The sequence below is a fragment of the Poecilia reticulata genome, linkage group LG6, assembly GCF_000633615.1.
Source record: "Poecilia reticulata strain Guanapo linkage group LG6, Guppy_female_1.0+MT, whole genome shotgun sequence".
In the NCBI taxonomy this organism is placed as follows: Eukaryota; Metazoa; Chordata; class Actinopteri; order Cyprinodontiformes; family Poeciliidae; genus Poecilia; species Poecilia reticulata.
The window spans coordinates 23,901,522-23,929,220 of NC_024336.1; the positions used below are offsets into that span (position 1 = coordinate 23,901,522).

At 38.5% G+C, this 27,699-nt stretch overlaps 1 protein-coding gene across 1 annotated transcript; it reads left to right on the top strand.

Moving 5' to 3' along the window:
• rasgrf1 (Ras protein specific guanine nucleotide releasing factor 1) lies at positions 1-27,647 on the top strand. Its single transcript, XM_008412332.2, has 27 exons — positions 1-701; positions 5,672-5,778; positions 5,959-6,106; positions 7,020-7,112; positions 7,199-7,452; positions 7,997-8,076; positions 8,177-8,370; positions 8,585-8,694; positions 8,794-8,912; positions 10,955-11,115; positions 12,095-12,158; positions 13,145-13,287; positions 13,421-13,503; positions 13,598-13,846; positions 16,879-17,249; positions 17,343-17,462; positions 18,321-18,491; positions 20,321-20,427; positions 20,548-20,660; positions 21,146-21,206; positions 21,806-21,909; positions 22,037-22,121; positions 22,195-22,392; positions 22,478-22,557; positions 22,650-22,767; positions 22,854-22,922; positions 23,903-27,647. Exons 1-27 carry the CDS (start codon positions 426-428, stop codon positions 23,993-23,995), a joined length of 3,771 nt encoding a protein of 1,256 aa, XP_008410554.1. The 5' UTR covers positions 1-425; the 3' UTR covers positions 23,996-27,647.
• Positions 27,648-27,699: the final 52 nt, after the last annotated feature.

Consider the following 27,699-nt stretch of genomic DNA (forward strand, 5'->3'; position numbering starts at 1 on the left):
AAGCATGCGTCATGTGACTGCCGAGCTCAGCGCCGAGCTGCTTACTGGTTTCTGGAGATTTCACGTGAGAAACGGACCTCAAGCCCCCCTTTTCTCTCATCCTGCGTCTGCGGCAGTTTTTAAAGGCTCTATTCTGCTCTTTTCCACCCCCCCAGCCCCCTCCCCGTTTCACACGGATAATGAGGACGTTCAACGCACTGGGAGTATGACAAAAGATTTTAGCATGTCGGACTGCTGCTTGCGGTTCTGCAACTATAGTTTTTAATTCAATGCCAACGCGGTGAATGCGTCGGACGGAGTGGACGAGCCCGCTGCTGGAGGTCCGCATTGAGAAAGTCATCATCTTCTCTTTGGTTTTTATTTTTCACTTCAGAAGGATGTAACGACCGACCTGCTGTGTGCAGGCTGAAGCGTCCCCCGTCAAAATGCAAAAGGGAATACGACTCAACGACGGTCATGTCACCTATCTGGGGCTTTTGGCGAAGAAGGATGGTACAAGGCGAGGGTGCTTGAGCAAAAAGAGCTCGGACAACACGAAATGGCACACAAAGTGGTTCGCTTTGTTGCAGAACATGTTATTTTATTTTGAGAACGAGTCCAGCTCTCGGCCGTCGGGATTATACTTGTTGGAGGGGTGCTTATGCGACAGGGCGCCTTCACCAAAACCTTCTCTGTCAGCCAAGGAGTGCTTGGAAAAGCAGGTAAGGAGAGAGACACAGAGAGGGAGAGAGAGAGAAAGAGAGAGAGCGCGCACACACAGGCAGGGACACGCACACACAACATGCGCGCACACATGCACTTGCACACGATCCTCTCCCTATGTGCACAAAATACTGAGAAGGTGCAGCATAGAATGTAAAATGTGATTCCGTGCGCTAAAAAATGTCCGTTTTCTTGCAATGTGCACGTATTTTTCTCATACGAATCCGCAAGAGGATCTCAAATCCAATGCAGTAGAAAAGCGCCAGGTTTCAGATTGCTTTGTTGCACGTTATGTAATTCATGCACGGCTTTAATGATGAGGTAAGAATAAAAAATAACACCTAATGGTGTTACAGCAGTCCTGGTGGCGAGCAATGCAGCGTCTTTTGCTTCGCATCAAAACCGGGTTTCTTTTTTTTTTTCCTCTCTTGCTTAAGCAGTTGGCACTTTTCACTGATGCGTAAAATGTAAATATATTTATGGAAGTGGCGAGGGGGTTTGGAAGGAAAACCACATAAATGGTTTTCGAATATCAGTCGTTGTGTATTCCACGTTTAAGGGTGGAGAAGTTGGAGCCTATCTAATGGCTTATAAATAAAACAGGCACACATAATGAGAATTTTAAAAGAAAAAAAGTTACGGTTTCAAGGTTTCCACCTTGTGGCGAAACCATATAGTTGCCGGTTTGGCTCCCTCTAATCTGTATTACCTGAATCAAATGATTGAGTGTGGAGAGTTCTAATGGGAGTAATACACAACCTACAGGTCAGTCGCAGTTAGAGGTATGTCTGAAACGTTCTTACCAAACTATAAGTATCATAATTTGTACATTAAACCACTGCAAATTAAGCTTCGCTCCGCTTTCTTTCCACTGCCTGCACAACATGTTGAAAATTGAAGCTTGAAATGGGTCTCAATGCTGTTATTGTGAACATGATGCTCCTCAGAGAGCTTCTCCCCTGCTTTGTGGATAGGTCTGCTATCCAAACTGAGGCCAGACTCTCACTGCGAACAGCTGCCCCTCTGCTGACAAAGCAGAACGCAGCACACGCTCTCAGAGTTGCTCGAAAGGCAACCAAAACAGCTATCTGAAACCTATTTCTCCTGAAACCCGCCGTTTCGTTTCTGCATGGAAATCCGCGCACGTCTGCGTCCTGCAGAAACGAGTCCAAATGCAAAAATGTCCACATCGTTTTTACGCGTTTGGCACAACGTGGAGCGGTGCACAAAGATAACAGATTTGCAAAGCTGATTTTCGCAAACATTAAGGAAACAAATCGAACAGAAACATCTAATTGGAAAATTTAAGCAACGTACAACTACTGAAACTACAGATCCCGTCGCACAATCTCTATATTATGTGTTCTCAAATGGAGTTATTGTGAAAATAATAACGCTTGAGCCCAGGGTTTCCATGGCAACCCTTATTTGCATCCTAAAGAATGATGCAGTTGGAAGAGGCGCGATAGCAGACACAGGGAGAGAGACAGAGAGAGTGGGGGGGGGGGGGGGAAGACAAGGGGAGTCAGTACATCGCATCTCTTTTATTAATGCAAGCGCTATCAGAGTTAAATTTGTTCCTTGCGGTACCTTCGAGGGGTCAGAGTCCGATTATAGAAAAACGCAGCTTGTTCTCGCCTGGTTGCGGCCTCACTTTTGCCAGAAATACGCAAAAGCTGGCTGTGTGCTGCATTGGGCATGGCTTATATGTGCCAACAGTTTTCACGAAAAACACTTTAGTTGCAACAGTTGCAAGTAAGGGGAAGACTATCATTAAAATGAAATGGCATGTACGCAGAATGATTGTAAACATGCTCATGTCTTAAATATATTCTGAAATAGAATAAATGATTGTGGTGCTAGAACAGAGAGCAGTGTCTGAGAACGGCAAAGGGAACAAAACAAGCTTTTGTTGAATAAATGTAAAGATCCTGAGGTAAAACTGTAACATGTCTGCTTCTTTTTCTCATTATTTTCCCCATATCGATGATACGATTACTCCAAATGTGGAGCAACATGGACCAAATAACGATTAGCTGCAGGTTGATAGCTGCATCTGCAGACCAACGATTGGTCTCATTTGCTCAGACCGAGGCAGTTCAAAGGAGAGACAACGACTAGTTTTAGGGTGAAGTAACACTGTGTTAGAAGAGAGTTGTACACCACTTGAAACCTTTGATTTATTTTCAAATATATGCATACATAATCTGCCTGTCTCTGTTGACACGTCTTTGGTGATTTGAGGTATTTTTTAAAGAAAGATTTGTGGTGCATAAACAAACTACATAAATCTAAAACCACTAAGCGTTTAATATCTTTTCTGATCAACAAGGATTTCAGGGATGCATTAAATTTTGACTATATTTGAGTTTGATACAAACACTTTTGGTCAAGCCCACACAGTATAGGTTAACTTGCAAAATTAGAGCTGTGGTGTGTGCAATTTAACCAAAGTATTAATAAATCGGTTCTGTGATGGTATCAGATGTTTCTGCATAACATTACTCAACAAATAGCACTGTCAAGACCAGAGAACAGATACGTTTAAAGCAGAGTTAGGTTATAAAACATTCAGAGCTTTGAAAATCAAAATTTCCCAGTGAAAGTAGGCAGAAATGTAAACTTTTCAAGACATTTCTGTTCATGTCAGCATGACAACTATAAGCTGTGCATACCACAAATGATCTTTATGGAAATGTGAACGTAGGAAGTCATTATTAAAAGAACGCAATAAGAAATTCTTTTTGTTGTTCCCTACGCGCCAATTAGCCGGAGATTATCTTAGATGAGATCACAATGCAACTCCATGTTCTATGTGTAGCAAACAACTAACACTGTCCTGAACACACTGTCCAACAGTGAATAATGGTAGCAGCAGCATCATGATCTGGAGGTACTTTTTATTAACAGGAAGAGGAGAGCATGGCCAGAGTTGACGTGAAGGTGAATGGAGCTCAATGCAGGGTGATGCTTCAGGAACATTTGTTAGATGCTACAAATGAATTAAGACCCATGGTGAGGTCCAGCTTCCAGCAGAATGTTAGTGGAGCCACAGCTGCAATGGAATGGTTTAGAACGTCCTAGTCAAAGTCCAGACCTAAGCCAAATTTAAAATCTGTGTCAGGAAGATTTTTAAATTGATGTCTACAGCTTCCCTCCAGGCAGAGCGACTGAACTCAAGCTTTTTTTTTTTTTTTTACAAAAAAATCCCCGTATGATTAAACATATCCCAAAAGATTTGAATCTGTAGTTGCAAAAGAAATGCTAGCACTCAACCTGCATCTGATGAAGACCTTTGACAGGTTGATCCACCTGGTGAGGTCTTCATCGGATAAGCTGCAGTTTGTCTACCGGCCTGGTATTGGGGTGGATGACGTCATCATCTACCTCCTACACCAATGCTTTTAACACCATTCATTCTGGACTTCAGAGGGACAAGCTGCATCTGTAAGAAGTGGACCGCCACATGTTCCATTGTATAATTGATGACATCACTGTCCATTTGGTGACACAGGGCTGTTAGGAACTGTGCTGACACTGGCCCTCTTCAACCTCTACACTACAGAAGTCTATGCTGCAGACCTCTCCATTAACTCCCTGAGTTGCCATATGCAGAAGTTCTCTGACTCTGCCGTAGTCAGCCTCTTCAGGTGAGGACGACTCAGAGTACAGACGGTGAACTCAGGACTTTGCGAACTGGTTCCAGCAGAACCATCTCCTGACAACGTTGAGAAGATCAAGGAACTGGAGGTGGATTTCCACGTGATCAGACCCAGTACACCAACAGTGATGAATATCCAGGCACCTGACATTGAGGTAGAGGCCATTTAAACCCACCTGGCTTTGGTACTTACTCAGATTGTCTTCGTCTAAAGTTAAAATTTTAGTGGGGCATTAAAAAGATTAAATAAATCAGTTGAAGGAGAAATAATCACACCACTGTTGTATGCATGGTGGATTCCTTCAGTTGTTTCCTTCTCCTTCACCAAGTATTCTCTTGTTTGTCTGAAGGTAAGGCATGTTATTTTAAACCTTGTTTTAATACAGAATACCACCAGACCAATTAAAAACATAAGGGCATCACAGAAATTTATTTTCAAGCAAGTAAAATATGCTGTATGTCCCACAGCTGAAAACAAAGAACGACTTTTCTTTATTTCTTCAGTCAGTTTCAGTCCAACAGACAGAATAATAAAACAACAGCTGTGAACAACTGTTCTGACTGACCAGAGTTGCTAGGAAACAGGTTCTGCACTGTTCTGTACTCAGCCGTGGCTCCAGCCTCCGTGTCTTATAGCATTTCCTCCAGGGAACCATGAGACATCCCAGGATCTGAATTGGGGGAGGCTTTCCTCAGTGTGCTCCATCAGCTGCACTGGTGGGCGAAGAAGATGTGGCTTCCCCAGGCTCTGTGTGGTTTAAATCACCCGCTTGATGTCTGCAGCAACAAGGCACCAGAACAAACACAAAGTAGTGGATAGGCCTTAGTCGAGCAACTGTGTGTAGCAGATGAAGATTATATTAAATGCAGTATTTTTGCACACAATTGAAAGTCATACATATTTGACTTAAACCTAAGACAAAGTTTGGGAAAGATAAAAGCAGATTTCAAAATGAGGAAACCTGTCAAATGAAGATGTGTCAAATTTGAGTAATTGATTTTTAACACCACAATCGGCAGAGACAACCTGATAAAAAAAAGTGCCTTACTGGGTCAGATGAGGCTGAAACCTTTCTGGAACCAACATGCATCTCCACCCTGTTACCATCAACTCAGTTCCAACAGAGCAAATTTTGTAGCACCAAAAAAAAAAAAAAAATCTACAAGGTGCCTGTTGATCCTACTATAAGTGCAAACCAAAGAAATAAACCTTGTTGGAACTTTATATCAGAGATTAAAAATTTTGCTGTTTTTATACATACATAAACATCCCACCACTCATTATTTGTTTCCTCTTCTTTGTTTCAGTACTACTTCACTGTCAACTTCACCCATGAAAACCAAAAGGCTCTTGAGTTGCGCACAGAAGATGTAAAAGACTGCGATGAATGGGTGGCTGCAATATCACACGCCAGGTAAAGGTGCACACAAAGGCAATTAGACACTGGATTAGGGTAAGACATCTATTGGGGTTCTCAGGCATATGACTTCGTTAGTTTAACATGACTCAAAGCTGTGTTCATTAGCATGAGACATGTTACTCAAGATTCAGCACAGAACTAAGTGTGTTTTGTGTGTACTTTCATGTGATGCAGTTACAGAAACTTGGCCACAGAGCATGAGTCTCTCATGCAGAAGTATCTTCATCTGCTTCAGATTGTCGAGACAGAGAAAACAGTTGCTAAGCAACTTCGTCAACAGATAGAAGATGGAGAAATAGAGATTGAAAGGCTAAAGTCAGAGGTAATATTTACAGATTTTTGTGGTTGTTTTTATGCTCACAGGAAACACTGGAACGTAACGTATGTTAATCCCAGGCATTGCAGATCATCACAGTTGCCAATAAAAGAAAAATATTGGTAAAGCCTATGCAAGCATTTTCCATAACTGAATTTTTATATGCATTTATATTATCTCTTCGGTTTTAGTATGCTATAATGTTCAATATATGGTTATCTTGAAAATAATTAAATAAAAAAAATTACATGAAAGGTGTGATATTTAAGCATTGTTACTGTGTAAGGTCAGAGAAAGTTACTTTTGTCGTTTTGTCAATATTTTGCGGACAAGCAAACCATATGTGTAATTAACTACTTTCTTTTTTTTTTTAAATGCGAAGGTTTTTAAAGAGCCATAAAATAAGTTGGAGAGTGGCTAACAAAGCCTTCTGTGAACTTGAATATCAGCTTGTATTCATAGGATCAAGTAGTCATTTTATTTTAATGTGCAAACGTGAGGCTTTAAATCAAACCGTTTCTGGAATGTGCATGAACTCTCTATGAAATGTCGTGACAGCTAACTGTTTCTGTGGCAACAAAGTGAGAGAATCCATTTTCCACAGATTTGAAGAGCTCAGAGTAGGTTCTCATTGGATTTATATTTTTCCAACATCCCAATTAGCTTTTATTAATAAATAATAGTTTGACTGAATCAACCGTCAATAAATACTCTGGATTTTACTGACAGATGTTTAGAACTGACTCTAGGCATAGTTACAAGCGAAGTGAACAGTACAAATTTAGTCACGCCAATTTTCACTCCTATGACCTGTCCAGATGACTTAGTCACTTTGTTTACTTGCTGCTACAGTAAGTGTGAGGACGATAACAACTAGAGTGTGAACGATTAGTCTTTATTTTGGCTGCTTTCCTCACAGATTTCTGGACTGCTCAAAGACAATGAGAAGATCCATGCCAGCCCAGCAGCCGCCCCGACAGAAGACGACTCAGAAATCAAAAAGATCAAAAAGGTAACTGCGTAGAATTGAGACTTTTAGCGTCATTTCTTTCATGCATTTGTGTTTTAGATGTCAACAGACTACACTGCCTGCTGCAGGTTCAGAGCTTTCTGAGAGGCTGGATCTGCAGGAGAAAGTGGAAGACCATCATCCAGGATTACATCCGCTCACCTCACGCAGAGAGCATGAGGAAGAGGAACCAGGTGGTGTTCAGCATGCTGGACTCAGAGGCCGAGTACGTCCAGCAGCTTCACATCCTGGTGAACAACTTCTTGAGGCCACTGCGCATGGCCGCCAGCTCTAAAAAGCCGCCAATTACACATGATGATGTCAGCAGCATTTTCCTCAACAGGTCGGTTCGTTCTTTCTCACAGAAATCTTGAGGGGGTACTGTAGTTTCCAACTTTCTTCTTTTACTTAAACAATATGTGGTGGACAAATCCATTACACATTCTCAGATTTGTAGGACTTTATATACAGGGTTGATATTATGAATCTAGTTAGCTTGTAATGCTTCAAATTGTTTGCAAAATGAGAAAAAAAGAAATCTTCCTCTTGGCTTTTCAGTGGCATGCAAAATGAAATCTTCCGTGTTACATGCATGTCAGTTGTAATTAATTTTCTTTAGCAGGAGATTGAATGACTATCAATAACACAAACTGCATAAAATAAAATTTTTACTATGAAGAGCATACTCTGCATTATTCTCTCTGGCATTTTTGTTTTTCCATGAATAGTTGATTTTGTTCTTCAGCTTCTATTTTGAAGACATATTAAGATGAAAATCAAAATCAAACAGCAGAATTTTGTACTCCAACTCCAAATTTGTCTTGAGATTTATAGGTTTTAAATGTTATTTTTACAAATTAAATAATGTTTTTTTTTTCTTATTTTAGTGAAACTATTATGTTCCTGCATCAGATTTTTTACCAGGGTTTGAAGGCCAGAATAGCAAGCTGGCCAACATTAGTACTGGGTAAGAATCCTCTATTTTCTTACTCTCATCGTACAAGATTAAAATAACCTCAGAGCCCCTTTAAAATGTATACTTTCTTTGTATTGGCACATTTCCACAGCTGACCTTTTCGACATCTTGCTACCCATGCTGAACATCTACCAAGAGTTTGTTAGAAACCACCAGTACAGTCTGCAGATCCTGGCTCACTGTAAGCAAAACCGGGATTTTGATAAGCTGCTGAAGCAGTATGAGGCCAAGCCCGACTGTGAGGAACGAACTCTAGAGACTTTCCTCACCTACCCAATGTTCCAGGTTAGTTTGTTTTCGCCATTAACGGTCTTTTTGAATACCACAAAAACAACCATGTTTTGCTGTCAGTGTTCTGCTTTATTAACCCGAGCCAAGCTCTCCTTGCAATTTGTAAGGATATTAATTTTAAGTCAGACAGTTTTTCCATATATAAAATGTCCATTTTCAACTATGCTGTTGTCAGCACCTGTCTTAATTACTGCTGTTTCCTCTCCAGATTCCAAGATACATTCTTACACTCCATGAGCTTCTGGCCCACACTCCCCACGAACACATAGAAAGGAACAGCTTGGACTACGCCAAATCTAAGCTGGAGGAGCTTTCGAGGTATTCCCATGACCAAAACTCAGAATCATCATCACATCTCTGCTTCTCTTCAAAGTTAGGTCCTGCTAAATCTGAATGATGAAATTTCCTCTATCGTAGAATAATGCATGACGAGGTGAGCGAGACGGAAAACATCAGGAAGAACCTGGCAATAGAACGCATGATCATAGAGGGCTGCGAAGTCCTCCTCGACACCAGCCAGACATTCGTGAGACAAGGTATCCTCCGCCGCTATCACAACACGAGGGGAATTCTTGTCCTTTCACATTACCAGACTGACAGCCTGATCGCAGAGGGAGCAAAGGGAATTGCTTGATGCTCTTTGGGAAGTGTGAGCATTATTCACAGGGAGAGTCTGTAATTTCCTAATGTAATTAGACTGTTCTGAGGCACACTGATGATGAATCAGGAACTGTAAATGTCACATGTCCCCAACAGGCCTTTGTGGGTGAGGAGAGGGGGAAAACGGTGGAAGCTGATTCAATCCCTATTATCTAATGTACTACATGTTTGTTTCTCTCTGTTTTATTTTCTTCTTTCTTAACCCAGTCTTGCTTTTATGTTTATACATTCAAAATGAGATATTTTTATATCTGAGCTTTTTTTGTTATTATTATTATTTCTGTCTGGCATTTAATCACACAAAAGTATTCCTATTTTAGATCTTTTAGGAATAATATATATGTATTTTAAATGTTGTTTTACCAGTATTCAGATTTAAAACTTCTCGAACATTATCTTAGTAGCTAATTTTTAAAGTATCTTATTTGTTCCACAAGCTTCTGACAATAGTTTGCCAGAGATTTGACCTATTCTTCTTTAAGGATGACTGAAGACTAAGTCAGGTTTGTAGGTCTCATTGATCTCACACACCTTTTCAGTTCTGCCTACAAATTATCTATGGTGCTGAGATTAGGACTTCGTGAAAGCCACTCCAAAAAAATAAATTTGTTGTCTTAAAGTCACTTTGTTATTAATTTGGCGGTATGCGTTGGCTCATTCTCGATTTCGAAAACATATGGGGGCCGAAGATTGAACTTTCTGTCTGATATTGTGATGTTTTGCCTCAATATGTACACAATAATTTATTTCCTCATGATGCCATATATTTTATGATCTACATTTCTTATTCATCACAATAAGACCCACACAACTACTGCCATTACCTTACTTCACAGTTGAGAAGGCGATTTCCGTCTTTCAGCCTTCCCTCTTTTTGTTTGAAATGTAATGATGGTCATTGTGGCGAAACGCTTTGCTCTTAGTTCCATCAGACCACAGGACATATCTCCGCAAGTTAAGGTTTTGTTCCTAGGTGCATTAATCAGATGTTAACGGCTTCTTGGTAATGTCTTCTTCTCTGACTGGCTTTTCAGTCCAGGTCAGTGCAAGAAATAAATAGACACTATCTATTTTAGTGTAGATAGTGACACTCTCTTACTCACTTTGTTTAGCACCTTCACAAGAGTTGTGCTAAATTGCAAAATAAATACATAAATTAAAAAAATTAAAAACAATCATCTCTAGTACATAGAACCCACGTCTCCTACCTAAAAGGCATTTTGGCCGGATATCCCCATGCTGTTTATACTTACACGGAGTTAACATATGTAGCTTTTTTCGGTCATGCCGACCACTTTTGATGCATTTTTACACCAGAGCCACTTTCAGCAAGCCACACTGTGCGCACATTCATTCACTGCTATGCAAAGCATTAGGTAACTTGCAGCTAAGTGACTTTCCCCAGGGCACATTGACATATGGCAGGTTAAGAAGACAGAATTGAAGTCACAACTTTCTGCAAAATGACTCATCTTACCGGTGAGCCATCACACACCCTAGTATGTAATAGTTTGCTTAGACGAACATATGAACACCTCAAGGCATGTAGAAATTTTAACCAAGGGTGAACCAGAGTTGTGGACGTCCATAATTTTCTTCCTAACGTCTTGACTGATGCCTTTTAGTTTTTGTGTTTCCATTATGTCACACAAAGTGCAAAGGCGTTGCCTAAGAATACATCCAGAGATGTAAAGTTTTGAATTTGAAGTAAACAATGTAAAACAACCTAATCATTTTTTGGATTTGTAAAATAAAAATCATGTTATTAATCCTAACTGATGTGAAAGAGAACAAGCTTAGGCTTATTTAATGGCAGATGATGAGCGGAAAACAATGGTTTTCGTCTTTTTAGGTATTGCATGCCAAAATCTGGTTTCTACTGTTAATATTTATCTCCTCTTCTATTTGTGGACTGTAGGGTCTTTAATCCAGGTGCCAATGAGCGAGAAGGGCAAGATCACCCGTGGGCGACTGGGTTCTCTCTCTCTAAAGAAGGAGGGGGAGAGGCAGTGCTTTCTCTTCTCCAAGCATTTGATCATCTGCACTAGGGGTTCAGGAGGCAAGCTTCATCTCACTAAGGTGGGCCTAAGCTGCAGAGCTGGCTAGAACTGTATATTTTCTTCATTTTTAACATGTCTTGTGGTACGGTGAATGTTCAAAATAATAAAGAAAAGAACCATAATCAACAGCACACATATCAAGAGTGAATGCACCAATACAGTCATGTGGAAAAAATGAGGATAACGTCAAGGCAGTCTGTGTTTTCTGAGCCTATTTGGTCATACGGATATTTAGTACTAGGGAATTTGATGTATTATTTATATATATTTATGTCACCTAAAGAACAACAACAAAAGGGAAGGAAAAATATTTTAAATTGCTCTACAAGATGTAATTAAGGTGTCATTTATGATGAAGAATGGCTATTTATTCCCACTTAAAGTAGCTAAAATTAAACACTGAAACATTACATCAGAACAAACTCCAGCCAAACAACTCTGAAAGCCAAAACTTCTAGGTATTTTCACAGAGCGTTAGTTTAAGGCTGTTCACACTAACTGATCCGGGTTGTTGCACCTTTATGTCTTTATTTCTCCTCCGAACACGCTTGTTTGATTTTCAGCTGAAATGTGCAGAACAGATGACAGATGGCAAATATTTTTCAATAAATTACTATGGTCCTCATTTATTTCTTCATCAAAAACCTGCCATTTTAACAGGGGCATGCAGACTCTTAGATCTGCTGTACATTTGTGTCCAAGAAGTTAAACAGCGCTGACGTTATTACTCCACATAACTCAAACCTGAAGGTTTTAAGATCCGACTTATGTTATTGATTCTTGTAGTTCAATCTACACATGGTGTGCATGCAAACATTCATCTGCATTACAGTAAGACCAATCTGTGATTTTTTTTTTTCACAAACTCTGAGAAATGTACATTCTACAATTATGAGTATTTTAGCATGGTTGCTTGCTGTTACACAAAGATGCATTCTGTTGAGTGAAAAACGGCTGGTGTGAAACACTAAATCTATTTTTTTACGTGCTATTTTTAGAACGGAGTGGTCTCGCTTATAGACTGCACTCTGATGGAGGAGCCTGAGGGGACAGATGACGAGTGTAAGAGTTTAATTCATGTTCCAGCTTGCAGCAATACGCATTAGATGCAGTGTGTTTGAGATTTTGTGTCTGATTGCCACGGTGCATAATAATGTTATAAATTCTGTCATTGGAAGTGACAAAATTTTAATCAGTTCAGCAGAACAATCAAAATATTTTCTTTCAGGAGCTATAATGTAAAGCAATAAATGAACGGCATCATATATATTTTAGGGCATTCGATAAGTGATCATTATTTATATTAGGAGCAGATATAATGGATTTTACTAGTATTCAAGAACAAAATGACAAAATAATTTGGAATTGACATTTTAACTCTGTAACATTTTGTAGTAGTGGAGGCTCACATAGAGTGGCTAAAATTACCAAAACTTATCTTCTTATGTATTCCAGAAAGAATGCAGATCCTTACCTTCATTTTGGAGTCTTCAAAAACCTTCTAACATCTTCCATTTCACTATTTTCAATAACACATACAGGTTGCTATATTCCATTTAGCCTTCCTGTTGTCTACAGAAAGTCTTTCTCTCTCACGGAGTTTTGCAACCTTAATGAAATGCAGACATTCAGTGAAAACAGTTTCTATGACTTAGCTTCTTGCTAGTTTGTGCTTCCTCTGACTTTATTTGAAACGCCCAAGGGATTGTAAACTTAGATAACATTAAGTCTTGTTCAGTATGTAACAGCTTCCTCATGAAAGCAGTGTTGTTATTGGCGTATGGTGCAATTACTGACCAGTGGGTCACTGGTCAGGGCTAGAAAGCTGTTAGTTCTGGTTAGCCGATTTCTCATCTATAAGAGAATAAAATAATTAAAGACATCTTACTAGGTATATTAGAGCGATTTCTCTGTCCTTTACATCACAAGCTTTGTATTTTAAGCTGATTTTGCTACAGTTACATGAAATATATATATTTTTGTGCCATGACTGCCTATTTGATTAGAGCTATAGAGAATGACATCTTATCTTTTTGCTCCCCTCAAAGCTAAATCCGATAAGAGCGGCCAGGACATGGAGCACCTGGATTTTAAGATTGTTGTGGAGCCAAAGGACAGTCAGTCATTCACGATCATCCTGGTGGCCTCCTCCAGGCAGGAGAAGTCTGCGTGGACCAGTGACATCAGCCAGGCACGTCAACACACATAACAATCCCCAGCAGTGAGACACGAAGCTGAGCGTGTCGGCTGAAAGCCTTCATATTACGGAACTCGCTAACATTTCCTCTGTCTCTTCTGTTTACTTCACTGCCTCTTTCCTGCAGTGCATAGACAACATCCGCTGCAATGGGCTGATGATGAACGCTTTTGAAGAGAACTCTAAAGTCACGGTGCCACAGATGATAAAGTGAGATATATTTTGTTTGCATTCAATACTGTGCGTCCTGCCTTCTCCGAGCCCTTTCTTTTCTGATCTTTGTGGGCCATTCTTTTGCAAATAGATCCGATTCGAGTCTGTACTGTGATGATGTGGATATCCGCTTCAGCAAGATGATGAACTCCTGCAAAGTGCTGCAGATTCGCTATGCCAGCGTCGAACGTTTGCTGGAAAGACTGACCGATCTCCGCTTCCTTTCGATTGACTTCCTGAACACTTTCCTGCACTCCTACCGCGTGTTCACCACAGCTGACGTGGTGCTGGATAAACTCATTACTATCTACAAGAAGCCCATCAGTGCCATCCCTGCTCGGTGAGTCATGATGCATATTTGAGCATATTTGAATGTTTTACTGCCATCGATGATACTTTTAATCAGAAAACAAATAAAACTCTTAAAAGTCTGGCATATCAGCATCTCTCTCATTGGATAAAAGGCTGATGCTTGTGAAGTGTGTTCCCCACTTAAAAGTTTTGACATTTTAATCATGCTTGAATGTTTTTAAATAATCAAACAAATTCTTAGCTCAAAGACAACTTCACAAAATACTTATGCAGTTTGCTAATGATTTTATTAACTAAGCAAAAACATCCATCTAAATCAATCTTGCCCTATGTGAAAACATATTTACTTCCTGAACCTAATTGGTCTTGCTGCTGTTGTCAATAGATGCCAACAAGTGTTTAAGATGTTTGGAAATTTGTCTTCCCTGTCCGTGATAAGTCGTAAACTTTGACTACATTTTCTTTTTGGAAAGCTGAATTCAGTTTCTCCAGCCACTGCTTAAACGATGCTCGCATTACAAAATCATAAAACCATTTAAATGGAATCAGTTTAACAACATGAAATAGGCAAAAAGCGACACATTGTGGCCCAAAAAATTGAAGAACAGATGCTAAAGAAAGTCACTAATATCCATTGGTCTAGAAACAACTATAAAACCATTTATTAGTTTTTTGAGAATCTTGCAAACCTCATCAAAAGCCATTATGTAAACATGGGCAAAACATGGAAAAGCGAAAATATTCTTCAGAGTGGCCAGTGGACCAGAATTACCCCGAGAATGTATTGACGACTCACAAAAGAACAAGAGCAACATCTAAAGGGCTACAGAGTTTACATGCAGTCTTGAGGCTGATTTAATGCTAAATGTGACCTTGAAGATTTGCCATAATCAATTGTACTATCAATTCTGCTCTCTAGCAGCAAACCTGATGTCCTGCCATCAGTTTGGGACCTTAGCCAATGCACACATGGGCACTGCAGCAAGTCCACCTGAACAGCTGAAAGAAATAACAAAATTGTGGTTTTGGAGCAATTTAGCAAAAGTTGGGAAGCTCTGTTATGATTTTAAACCATTTATGGCTGAAAACCTTCAATTTCAGGTTAATTAAAACAATCATGCAAAGTACAGACAGCCAAATTTCTGCTACAATAATTTAAAAGAACGACTGCATGTTATCAGAAAATATATTCAACAATCTGAAGCATTTAAGAGAGACAAAAAAGAAGAAGCAGAAGAAATCAGACGGAGGCCAGATACTTTTTCTCTGCACCATATTTGTTTCAGCAGGTAGTGAGAAGACAGAAAGGCATCAAATAAGGGGCAATGCTCTATTATGTTTCAGTTTGTCTGCATAAACTTCAGAAGGTTGAATGTGTGCTTTGGGTCAGTAATTGGGTCCAGTTAGTTCTTTTTGGCTGGGAGTGGCCAAACTCTGATCTGTCGCGCTATGGCAACCGTGCTTAATGCTGCAGGACCCCACCCTTCCCTTGTTTCCCTCTCTTCATTTTTTTTTGAGAATATCTGTAGCGTGAAATATAGACGGAAGTGTTGCATTGTGGGCTAACTCCCAGCACTGCATGCCTAGAGTGAGGACCCAGCTGTGGGGTTCAGATCAGACAGAACTCCCCACGTCCACGCCCTGCAGTATGCTTTCCCATGGTGCTTGTAATGTCACTGTGAGACACCTACACTTGGCTGCTTGTGTCAGCAGTGGCCATGCGCACTATCACTCGCTGTGCTATTTATGGGAACCCGTGAGGTCGGCAGGAGGGTGGCAGGGAGTGGGAGAGGTTTACTGAAATGCTGCAGTCTGTATCCTGCTCTAAAATGTTGAGACTTGGTCGCAAAAACAGTTTTGATTTGCTGGATTTGCTTGTTTCACAAGAAAAGTATAAAGTTCTGGATAGAAGTTTATATGCACTCATCCATGGAATGAATCTAATATTAATTTGTGATTTTTTTGTGTGATTTATTTGAACTGTTGCTTTTTGTGGGTGGAATCATAATACAACAAACAAATTCACACCTTTTTTAAAAGAAAAAAACAAGAATTTAATGAATACATTTGAATCAAGTGTAGCTTTTCTCTTATCCACACTGGATCAGAATTATATATTACATATATTTTTCTTCATCAAATTAGACTCAGTTACCATAATCCTGCATTCCATAGACTGGCACTGGGAATTTCGTAAGAAGAGAGTTAGATGACAGTCATGGGAACACAGTCTTGGAGAGACGGAAATGGCAGAACCAAGTGCAGCTCCAGTCGAATTTATTAAATCTGGCATAACTTGGTTAAAACTGTGTTGAGTTATTTTCATTCACCTTAATGGTGAATCCAATCTTTGAAGTTCCAGCCAGATTCATTTGGTTTGTTTTGGTGAACCTGCAATGTGACCAGAATGTTCCTTCATGTATTTAGAACTTCAAATTATGCCCGTAAGTGTTTTTGGTCCTAGGTTTGAATCCTGGTGTGGGTTCTTTCTGCATGGAGTTTGTTTCCGCCCATAGTCCAAAGAGATGACTGTAATGTTAATTGGTTTTTATAAGTTGCCCTTAGGTATATGTGCGTGAAGGCATGGTAATTTTTCCTGTTCATCTTTGGCAATCTGAGGAACTGGCAACCTGCCCAGGTTGCACCCTGCTTCTAGTCTGATGACCGATGGAGATAGGCACCAGCTGCCCCACTTACATAGATAAGCAGATATGGACAGATGGGTGTATATTTCTCTCATTCTTTTCTGTAACATACGCAATTAAAGGTCAATAAGGAAGAACATGAATTACTCCTTCAGATTTTTGAAACCGATGAAATTATTTATACAAATGAGTTGCTTATCATTTGCCACAGTTAATTATTGACTGCATGTGAGGCTTGATTCTTTTATTACTCTACCAATTCAGACAAGAAAGGAACTCTAATATCCCAATGTCATACAAGTTCATGCAAACTTCTGACAAGTACCATAAGTGTTCTTTGTTCAGTCAGCCTACTACCTAAATAAAATTCTACTATATCATACAAACATATTTCTTTATGCTAACCACAATGCAGGTCCCTGGAGTTATTCTTTGCCAGCAGTCAGAACAATAAGCTTCTATATGGAGAGGCTCCTAGCTCTCCCAGAGCAAGCAGGAAGTTTTCCTCCCCTCCTCCTCTTGCTATTGCCAAAAACTCATCCCCCAACCGCCGACGCAAGCTCTCTCTCAACATCCCCATCATCACTGGGGGCAAAGCTCTTGACCTGGCTGCCCTCAGCTGCTCCTCAAATGGCTATGCAAGCATGTATTCCACCATGTCGCCATTCAGCAAGACCACCTTGGACATCAACAAGCTGTATGTGTCCAGCCCGATCACAAGCAAGATCCCTGATGAGGGAGAGGACAAGAAAGACAAGGTGGAAGACACATCAGTGTGCAAACAAGGTTGGTCGGCTGCAGGCAATCCTAGAAAAACGCTTCCTTTGATTTTATATTGACATTATAATGTGATTGATTAAAACTTTGGTCTTTATTCAGATCTTTCTGTGCGAGAGGAAAGCGACAATGATCAAAACCAGAGCGATGACGGGGATCCAGAAGCATCTCCCACCAAGTCTCCAACCACACCAAAAAACATCAAATGCAAAAACTCCTCAGGTACATTGCGTCCAAAACAAGAAGTGTGACATAATCTCACATCATGAACATGATAGACAATCTTCTGGACGGCACACTGCCCTAAACACTCAAAATTTATCCTGTAAACTATTATTTTTTTCAGTTGCAGTTAGACACATTTTAGTTACTTGCAGTGCTAAAATAATTACTTTCAAGGATTTAAAAAAATATATTCTTCCTTCTTCGAGGGCTAAAATGTTCTGTATGCTATCTGGAATAAAAATAGGGATAAAGCTGCTGCACATCGTAATGTGTTCATGGTTCATGAGCATGTGGGGGAAACCAGATCTTGGCTACAGTAGGTGTTAAGAAAAACTTGTGTCATAGCAACTACATCAAGAGCGTGCTTTCCCTGCCGCCCCCAGTAATGAGTCTGTTTCGCTGCCACCAAGATTATTTTCGCCTTATAAATCTATTGCCAAAAAAAAAAAAAATCCATGCTAGATTTTTAACAGCAAGTCTTGGACAACGACATGCACATTTAGTGAAACTGTTGAGCAGGGTTACAGATTTGCATCGGCGTATGAGCTGGTGATTCGAACAGGGCAGAGAGCTGAGAGTCTGTTGATTTCACTGTTATGCTGATATTTGCTGGCTATATTTAGCAGCAACCATCTTAAATATCAAAGGCTCTTGAAGAGAAAAGTCTAGAGGGAAACTGTTGTGTCGGTCTCTAGTGCTCCCTAGTGGAGGCGTGTGCAAGCAACACCAGGTTGTTCTGCAGTCTGAATAAATTCGGTTATTTTTAGTAAAATGCAGTTACATAACAGTTCTTGTTTGAAAATGATTTATTTTGACTGCAGGAACCTGTTAATTTATTTTTATTTTTTTCTGTAGAGTTTTCTCTGTTTTCCTACAACAATGGCATGGTCATGTCCTCATGTCGAGAGCTGGACAACAACCGTAGCGCTTTGTCTGCTGCCTCGGCCTTTGCCATTGCCACAGCTGGAGCCAATGAGGGAACGCCTACCAAGGAAAAATATCGGCGGATGTCCCTTGCCAGCACAGGTATGTGGTCTTGTTAGTCAGGTCAAGGCTCAATTGGACCATAAAGGGACATTTGGGCCCATTTGTCCACCTCTAACATTTCTTTTTGCATCCATCCCTGCTCTTTAACCAATAAAAAATTAAGTCTGAATGCACTCTCCAGTATTTTGTTTCACAATCACATCAAATTAGAAGTTCTTTGATCTTTACAACAACATACTCTAAAACTGACTTAAAAGGTTCCTTCCTGACTTTTTCCTTGTTCAAGTCATCATTTTTCTGTTGTTGTTGTTGCTGCTGCTTACTCATTGATTGATCAGTTTGTCTTAATTGCACAGTTAAAATGAAGATGAAGGTGAAATAATAATAATAAAAAAAACATCTTAAAACTCTTAAGTTTATACAATATCTCAGCTGTAAGTGTGAATGGGGTCCCCCACATAGAAGCTGGAAGCTTTTTACTGGAGATCCAGGTCCTCACAGACAAAACGAGTAGAGTTCTGAAAGTGGTAAGATGTCTTTCGTAATAACTTGGCATAAGCATTTTAATATTTAGAAAGTATTTGTGATGTAAAGTTTTTCTAGTTGGAAACCGATTCAATTGATATGACTTTTTGTTGGCGAATGTTGAACTTTATAGGTGATTTGGAAATGTGTGACTGCAATAATTGCAATAATATGTAAATAAAGCTCAAAGTTTTATTCAGGATGAGAGTCTCAACTTGACAAACAAAACTGAATAACTGAATATATAAAGTATTGATTACTGAGGTTAGAGGTAGATCTTACAATATTGTGTTTATTTTGAGATGATTTATCTGCATATCAGGTTTTTTTGTTTGTTTTTTTACAAAATATTATATAGTTTCCCTTTCAAATATTGGAGGAAGTTTTACTTCACCGAAACTGGATATCTATTTTTACTAGATCACTATTTCCGAGTTGTTTAAATATGTGTTGCTTGAGTAGGAATTGGCCAACTTCCTCCATTAATATATGCCACTGTTTAAAAACAAATTGAAGAAAATGCTGTAGTTACCAGAATTTTCATTTGTGGCATGTAGAAAAGAGATAAGCATAAACTACTCCACTTTCCAATAAGCTGACTGAAACAATGCTACATTTTTCCCTTTCTAACATAAATACAAATCTGGCAGTTTGACAGCTTTTGCAGACAAGAAAAATTAGTTTGAGAGCTCAAGGAGCACCACCTATCCAACATGTTTAAGAATTACCGTTTTAAAACAATACTTGGATATCTAAAAGTGGAATGTGTCATGACTTTCTATATCTTTTGATATTCCTGCATTCCTGTCAAATCACAGAGGGAAAGTTTGTGCTATAAAGTTTCACTCCATTTGCAGATTGCATCAGCAAAACAATACACCACATGCATGAACAGAGGGGCTTAGGAAAGTTGCTCAAATGAAAATAATAATAATAATATTTAAAAAAGCAGATACTGTTTTGATGCTTCAAGGTCTATTTACAAACACTTTGTGTCTGAAAGGTATCCCCAGGTCCCTGCTCACATATGAGCAATATAATTCTAGCATTAGCGCGGTTAAATAATGACTTTGCTAAAAAGGGCTAATTTGAAGTACATTTATTCTGCTCCAGCACTCCTGGGGCCCCAGATCAGCAAGAAGCTCTGAACAGCAGCTCAGTCTACTTATACCCACTGCTACCTCACTTCATTGTATACAATATAAACCGAAGTTCACCTTTACTTACACCCTAATAATAACTGTCATTAAGTGTAAAGAATTAAACTGATTGAAGATTTTGTGGTTTGTTGATGTTTTCCACATGTTTTATCTTTTGTTATTTTTATTTTTTATGAACATTAGGGTTTCCAACAGATCAGAGAAACGGTGACAAGGAGTTTGTGATCAGACGGGCAGCAACCAACAGAGTCCTGAATGTACTGAGGCACTGGGTGTCCAAACACTTTCCGGTAAATTCTCTGTTCAGATACATTTAGATGCAAATTTTCTCTCTTTTTTTTTTTTAATCATGACCCAAATAACTGATCTTTGTAAAGTTACCCGGACATGTGTTCTCTACGTCTTTTCAGGACTTTGAGAGTAACAATGAGCTGAAGACGAAGGTCATTGCCTTCCTGGAGGAAGTGATGCATGACCCTGAGCTGCTGACCCAGGAGAGGAAAGCAGCAGCCAACATCATCAGGTATCACTGACCGCTGCTACATCGTGGGATTAAAATGGGTTTAATTCATTAGTTAACAGTTAAATCAGTTTATTTTTTAAGTAAAAATTACAAGAAATCCTTTATTTGATTATTTATGAGCAAATAAATGAAAAGGGGTTACAAATATCATAATCATTAGTACTTCAGTGAATGCAGCACAGTGGTCATGAGGTGAGCAAACAACCAAACCATATTATTTTAAAAATAAAAAAAATATATATATAATTATTACTATCTTTAATTTAATAACAATGATTTTATTTTTAACAAAAAGTATATAGATATATGTTTATATATTCTGATAAGTGTTCCAAGATATATTGTTTATGTGGTTTGGTGTACTCATAATACTTATCAAAGTCTTTTTTCATCCCACACCTGAACAAATTGACAAAAACAAAGTTCAACATGGTTTTGTTGAAACCCAATTAATGTTGGATTTCTGATTTCTTTTTCTCTGTCAGGACTTTAACTCAGGAAGATCACAGTGACAACCAGATCACAATGGAGGACGTGACACAATTGGTGAGTCAAGTCAATTGCTTTTGGCATTCACAAATTGTTTATATTAGAAACCCGTAATTTTGGAGTCTTTTTACATCATTTAATAAATTAATTAAACCGTAACCTACTGTGGCTGTGCAGTGTTTTTTCAAACTTTGTATCTGAAACCTTGCAGACATCTGTGAATTGCCAAGTGGACATAATTTGTCTAAATGTATATGTGCATTGCTTGGTCTGACAAGATGAATGCTTATTCTTTACTCAACCTGCTAAAAAAATCTATTTTTAACCTAATCAACAGCTTATTATGACTAAATCATCTGTAAACCCTGGTGATGGTGAGATAAGGCTTTAAGGCGCATTTAAGCTTTTCATCTATTTTATTCTCTTATGGGCCAAAACTCCAATGACATTAATTTGCTTTACTGTGCCATCAAGTGGCCAATTGATGCAAAGTAGGCTTTAGCACGTGAAGTCCCCCCAAAAAGACTTCTTGCCATGATTGCGGTAAAAAGTGGCTGTCCAAAGCACTTGAAAAACATCTCAATAAAATATATTTTTCAAGATTTATTTTATGTTTTGCATTTTAACCGATGCTCACATTCGTTTACCTCACTCAGGTGGGAGGGGGGAAGGCAGAGCCGTTTGAGAGCCACTCTGCCTTGGAAATTGCAGAGCAGCTAACTCTGCTTGACCACCTGGTGTTTAAAGTCATCCCATATGAGTAAGTGCCACAGTAAAGCTGAACACTGTAACCTATGCACCACAAAGTCATTAGTTGTAAGATTAGTTATTTAAGTGAGGTTCATCTTTTCAAGTTCCTCCTCTAAGTTGAGTTCTTTGTATTTCAGGGAATTCTTCGGTCAAGGCTGGATGAAGAATGACAAAAATGAGAAGACACCATACATCATGAGAACCACCAAGCATTTCAATGATGTAAGCTATATAGACACACTTAAGCTCATTTTATTTACTCCAAAACTTATTTTTCTTTCTCTTTCCTCTGAAGACAAGCAACCTGATCGCAACAGAGATCCTGCGGTGTGACGACTTGGTCACTCGAGTGGCTGTCATAGAGAAATGGGTGGCTGTGGCCGACATCTGCCGTTGTTTGCATAACTACAATGCTGTGCTTGAAATCACCTCATCTCTAAACCGGAGCTCTGTTTTTCGCCTCAAGAAGACCTGGCTAAAAGTCTCCAAACAGGTATGAGTTTCTGCAGATGCTGTTGCAAACTTCTCCTTGAAGCTCTGCCTATAAAAATAAATTTCCTATTCGCTCTTTTTCACAGACAAAAGCGCTTATTGACAAGCTCCAAAAGCTGGTTTCATCAGAGGGAAGGTTCAAAAACTTGAGAGAGGCTCTGAAGAAGTAAGTTCTGTCCAGACACCTGCTATTGAAGTAAGAGAATAAAGGGTGGAGTAGAGAAGGGGGATGCTGACAGTACGGTTTCTTTTCACTAGCTGTGATCCTCCCTGTGTACCATATTTGGGGATGTACCTCACTGATTTGGCTTTCATTGAAGAAGGAACGCCGAACTACACTGAAGACAATTTGGTCAACTTCTCGAAGATGAGGATGGTGAGATGTTTGGGGCTCTGTTGCATTAGATGCAAATTTGATCTTGACAAGCAGAAAGTAACATCTTGCTTGTTTTCTTTTTATAGATATCTCACATCATCAGAGAAATCAGGCAGTTTCAACAAACAGCATATAAGATTGACCTGCAACCAAAGGTAAATAAGTGACTGTGGCTTTTCATCCATGAAATGGCTTTTCTATAAATCAAGAAGACCTAAAGGTGTCCTGAATCCATCTATTTGGAGCTGGGCCTGACAGGGGGAGCTCTGTGGAGAGGAACTGAGAGTCTATCCAGGTTCCTAGGGACCTTAGTGTCAATCTGCAACATATGGGGACAGTTTCTGAGGTTGCATAGTTATGAAAAGTGCCTAGATATGCAAGTTCCCAGCATGATAAATTAGCTTTAGAAGTTGGCCAAATTATGACGAGGAACTAGTTTAGTTTTTTTTTTATCCTTTCCGCAAAGGATAAAAAATGCCTTTCGCTGTAATTTTTAGAAAAATAGTAATACATTGGACCAGGCTAAATGGTGAGTGCTAGGTGCATGTATCTTCAAAGCAGAAGATACATGCAATTATCAAGATAAACCCAGAGGAATATAAGACAAGGCCACATATTCTGGTTGGTAAGATCTATTCATACATTGAAGATAATTTAGGGTAACTACTGAAAAATAGCTACCTCTTTTAATAACTGAATGTTTTTCAAGTAGCCACCTCTTCACTAGCGGAATGGCCCTTTAAAAATCACACTCAAACCGATAAACGTCCAGTAACAAAAGCATCAAAACACATGTGTTAGTTAGAAAGTATTTTGTTTTTAAAATTGGGCAATGGACCATGGTATGGTTTTAAGAGATGTTTGTTATACACTAGTACCTATCAAGCTCAAGATGAACTGAATTTACTCCATATTGCTATCTATTTTTTTAGGATCTTTGATACAAACATCTTGAAGTATTTTGTTTTTTAGATTTAGTGTTGAAAAAAAAAAGTTTTTGCAGTGTTAATGTTGAATATCTTTGTAATTGCTCAAAGAAAACATTTGGTTGCCAGAGATCTTTTGTTTGTGAACCTATACAGATTACCCAATCTGTTGCAGTCCTTAACCTTTGCTGTGTCTTGGTCTGTTCCAGGTAGCCCAGTACCTACTGGACAAGAGCTTTGTTCTTGATGAGGAAAGCATGTATGAAGCCTCACTCAGAATTGAGCCTAAAGTGCCCAACTGATGGGGAAAGTGAACCTTCACACTTCGTTTCCTTTGTTAACATTACATATAAGTTAACATCTACATTTGCATTTGTATAGCTGTACATGGTAAAGATATTTGTTCTTCTGTACAGTAGATGTTTAAAGTTGTTTGATGACACAAATCATTTTGGTGTATATTTTTTGTTGTCATGTTGACACCTCCCGTAGGGACCTTTGTTTTAAATTGTTTGAGTATTTTAATAATAACAATAATAATAATAATAATAATAATAATAATAATAATAGAGGTCACTGTAGTTGCATGCAACCGTGTTTCTTAGTGACCAATGACATTATTTTTGCATCATATAATACTGTGTCGAATTTGCACTTTCTGAGCACTAATGCTGCTGGCCTTTGTTCAGCAGGCTTGAGTTTTATTGATCATTGAAGTTCTCTGCAACCAATGTAGCATTGTATAAATGAATTGCAAAAAAGAAGAAAAAACAAAAATCAGGTAAAAGAGCCCGGAGGAAATAGGCTAATTGTATTTTAAAAGAGAGGGAACAATGATCAGTGGAAATGACAGCAAGATATCCAAAGCATTTGTGTCTCTGTGCTTCCCAAACCAAAAAAGGAAGATATTTGTGTCTTCATTTTTGTTCATCAGTTTAAACCCTGGTGATTCCCAATTGTTTTATATCAATTTTCACTGACTTTTATTGTTAATCAACCTAATCCGACCACCCAGGAATGCAATTTAGATGGAGCATTGCTTATATTTGTTATATTTTGAAAATGCTCATGTCATCCTGCTCACTTCTAAGGTACACAGAATTGTGTATCGTTGTTTCTTTTTCTAGAGTAATCCTAATCCTTATACCTATTCGGCATTCAGAAGTAGGTTGCTGAAATCACACAGCAAGCATGGTCTCCTTTAGATACAGTATTATCAATGATAAAGACATTTTTAGCAAATTTCACAAAATAAGGTTTTGCTCGGGATGTTTTGAGCGCAGAGGCGCTTCTAAACTGGTTCTAAACCATAAAATAACATTAATGCTCCAGAATTGGCAATCTGGTTAGAGTACATAAACATTGCTTACATGTCAGTTAGACAAAGGTATACTGAGAAATCTGACAACAGGGTTTTTTATTTCTAATTTGTAATAAATATATGCAAACAAAAACAGCTACAATTTTAGATCGTCACATTTAAAAAGATATTATGCAGACTTTATTAAAGGGCATATATCATCTATTTTTTACAACTTTTCAATTGTTTTTAGGCTTGTAGTTGAAACTTATCTTTCAATTTCCATAACAGAAATTTAGAAATTTTGTAAAAGCCTTGAAAGAAAAACTAGCAGAAAAGTGATATTTGCCCACAATCAAAAACTGCCTTGGAATAATGGCAAACTGGAGCGCTAAATTCATGCACTCAATGCATAACACATTAGCTTTCCAAGACAAAATGTGATAACTAAGTTTGAGTTCATCCGGGAAACATCTATATAGACATATTAATAACTGAGGAGGAAATGAGAAAAGGCATGGTCTGACAGGGAGTAGCCCGGAGACATGATGGTGCTCCATGGTGAGCACAACGTATTTTATTCACTGTATTAGTGAATAAACTCTTGCACCAAAGTCATGCAATTTGAAACACCCAAATTCTGGCAGCTTTCAGATAGGTGTAATTTCTTATCTGCTTCTAATCAACAATATTATTTTGATGTGCACAGGCATGCGTTACTCAAAAAAATAAAAATAAAAAAAGGCTGTGCAACTAGCCTAGTTTATATTAGCATGCAGTGATTGCAAAGGTTCCACGTTGCTCCACATAGGCTTTAACTAAGCTACAGTGAAACAGCTGTCAAAAATTTATTTTGAGGTTTTCGACATATTATTTTGTACCAACAGAGGACACTTAAAAGTAAGAGACTGTTTATTACCTGTTAAAGGTTTTTGTTATTGCCATGGTATACACTATCGTGTCCTTAGTCTTAGTTTTGGATTGTTCCTTCTCTTAAATCTGAATTTCTAGTGATTTATATCTGAAAACACAAGTTTCAAATGGAGAGAATATATTTGGTGACTGAGGAAAAGTCCATCCTCCCTGACTGTGCCTACTTCCATTGAACTAATCCAAATTTGCCAAATCTTAGAAAGTCCCCCCCCGCCGCCCCCCTTGCCTCTCATTCACCTGTTTACACCCTCTGGGAGTGCTATGTCTCAAGGTGGATGTCATAATAGAATAGGGAAGTAAGTTTTTCTTTTATGCTCAGGGGGTTTGTTTTACCTTTCAGAAAGTTGAGTTTTAAAAATTACTTTTCCACCTTTAAAACCAATGGTAATGTAGATTTTCTGGCTTTAAAATATGACATATGCTTTTTAACTATTAAACATCTGTTAGATTGTGGAGTTCCTTTCTGTCTTTGATTTTAATCCCATGACTGTTTTATTGTCTGGTAAATGTTGTAAAAGGTTTGCAATGGTCATCAGCCCAGGATTTGCAAACCTCAGCTCTGAGATACATGTTTTTATTAACCTGAAAATTGATCAAGTGTATGAATTTTGACAGGAAAGTGTTTTACCCCTCTTACATGGGGGCTCCAGAATCTCTTTAAACATCTTGGTTTAATTAAGAAATTCAGCTGAAAACTGGATGACAAATTGTAGTGATTAAGAAGATTTATGTTCTTATGCATTGGAATGATTTAAGGTAAAACAAAAATATATATATTTCTGTTGCTTAAAGGTTTGACACGACAGTTTGCTCAAATTTCCTTTCTTAGAAGACTCACTAAAAGACCACATACGGTTCTAAGTGTTATACCTTCAAGTTTGGGTTTTACTTCTGTAGAGTAAAAGGTTGTTACTCTTCTGTAATTAAAAAGACAATCTGTCCTTCTTGCTGTTCCAGTGATTGTGGAACGTGACTGTATATCACTCTGTTATATGCATTGCTGTTAAAAACTATGATAAAATGTATGTGAATGACCTCTGCCTGCAGCATTCAAACACTATTTTTGTAGTAGTATACAAGAGAGTGAACCTGCTCTTTATATGAACCTGGGGAAGTATTTTGTACTTTGTTGTTAATTCACTTCACTGAGACATGCTGTACATTTTGTACATGCGAGCTGGCATATTTCTCAATGTGGAACAGTGTATCCCTCTCAAAAACAAGCTCTATGTAAAATGCTACAACAGTGTGGTCTTGAAACCATGACTTAGAGGTAGAGACACAACTTCAAAGTGTTTTGCATTTATACTGTAATCCTGTTTATAATCATTTCTGTTAGCAGGAATATAGTAACGTAGTGCTTATTCTGTGAATATCTGTATGTATTTTTACGATGTATGTACAGTACACTTTTATGGCTCATGTAGTAGGCATGCAACACCTTCACAGACAGAATTGAACTATTTAATGATAATGTATACACTTATACATGCACATAATCTTATAAGGTATTTAAACAAATAAACATTTTTGCTGTTAGCAATACCCAGTGGTATGAAAATTATCTTTCAATCCTTTCGTTTCCACAGCTTAAGAAATATTCCCAGTTTTGTAAGAAAAAAAAATATGAAAAAATAAAATTATGAAGATGAACATAACAACAAATAAGCAAAAATATGTTTCCCAATTACCTCTTGTTAATAAATCCATTTTATCTCAGGGTTATGTTGTCTCAAGTGTTTTTTGTAGATCTAATAGTTCTGCACAATCAAT

Coding starts and splice junctions, on each gene's coding strand:
- rasgrf1 (XM_008412332.2), top strand. CDS start 426: ATGCAAAAGGGAATACGACTCAACGACGGTCATGTCACCTATCTGGGG. Junction 17,463..18,320: donor CAAATGCAAAAACTCCTCAG/GTACATTGCGTC, acceptor TTTTTTCTGTAG/AGTTTTCTCTGTTTTCCTAC. Junction 22,923..23,902: donor AGATTGACCTGCAACCAAAG/GTAAATAAGTGA, acceptor GGTCTGTTCCAG/GTAGCCCAGTACCTACTGGA.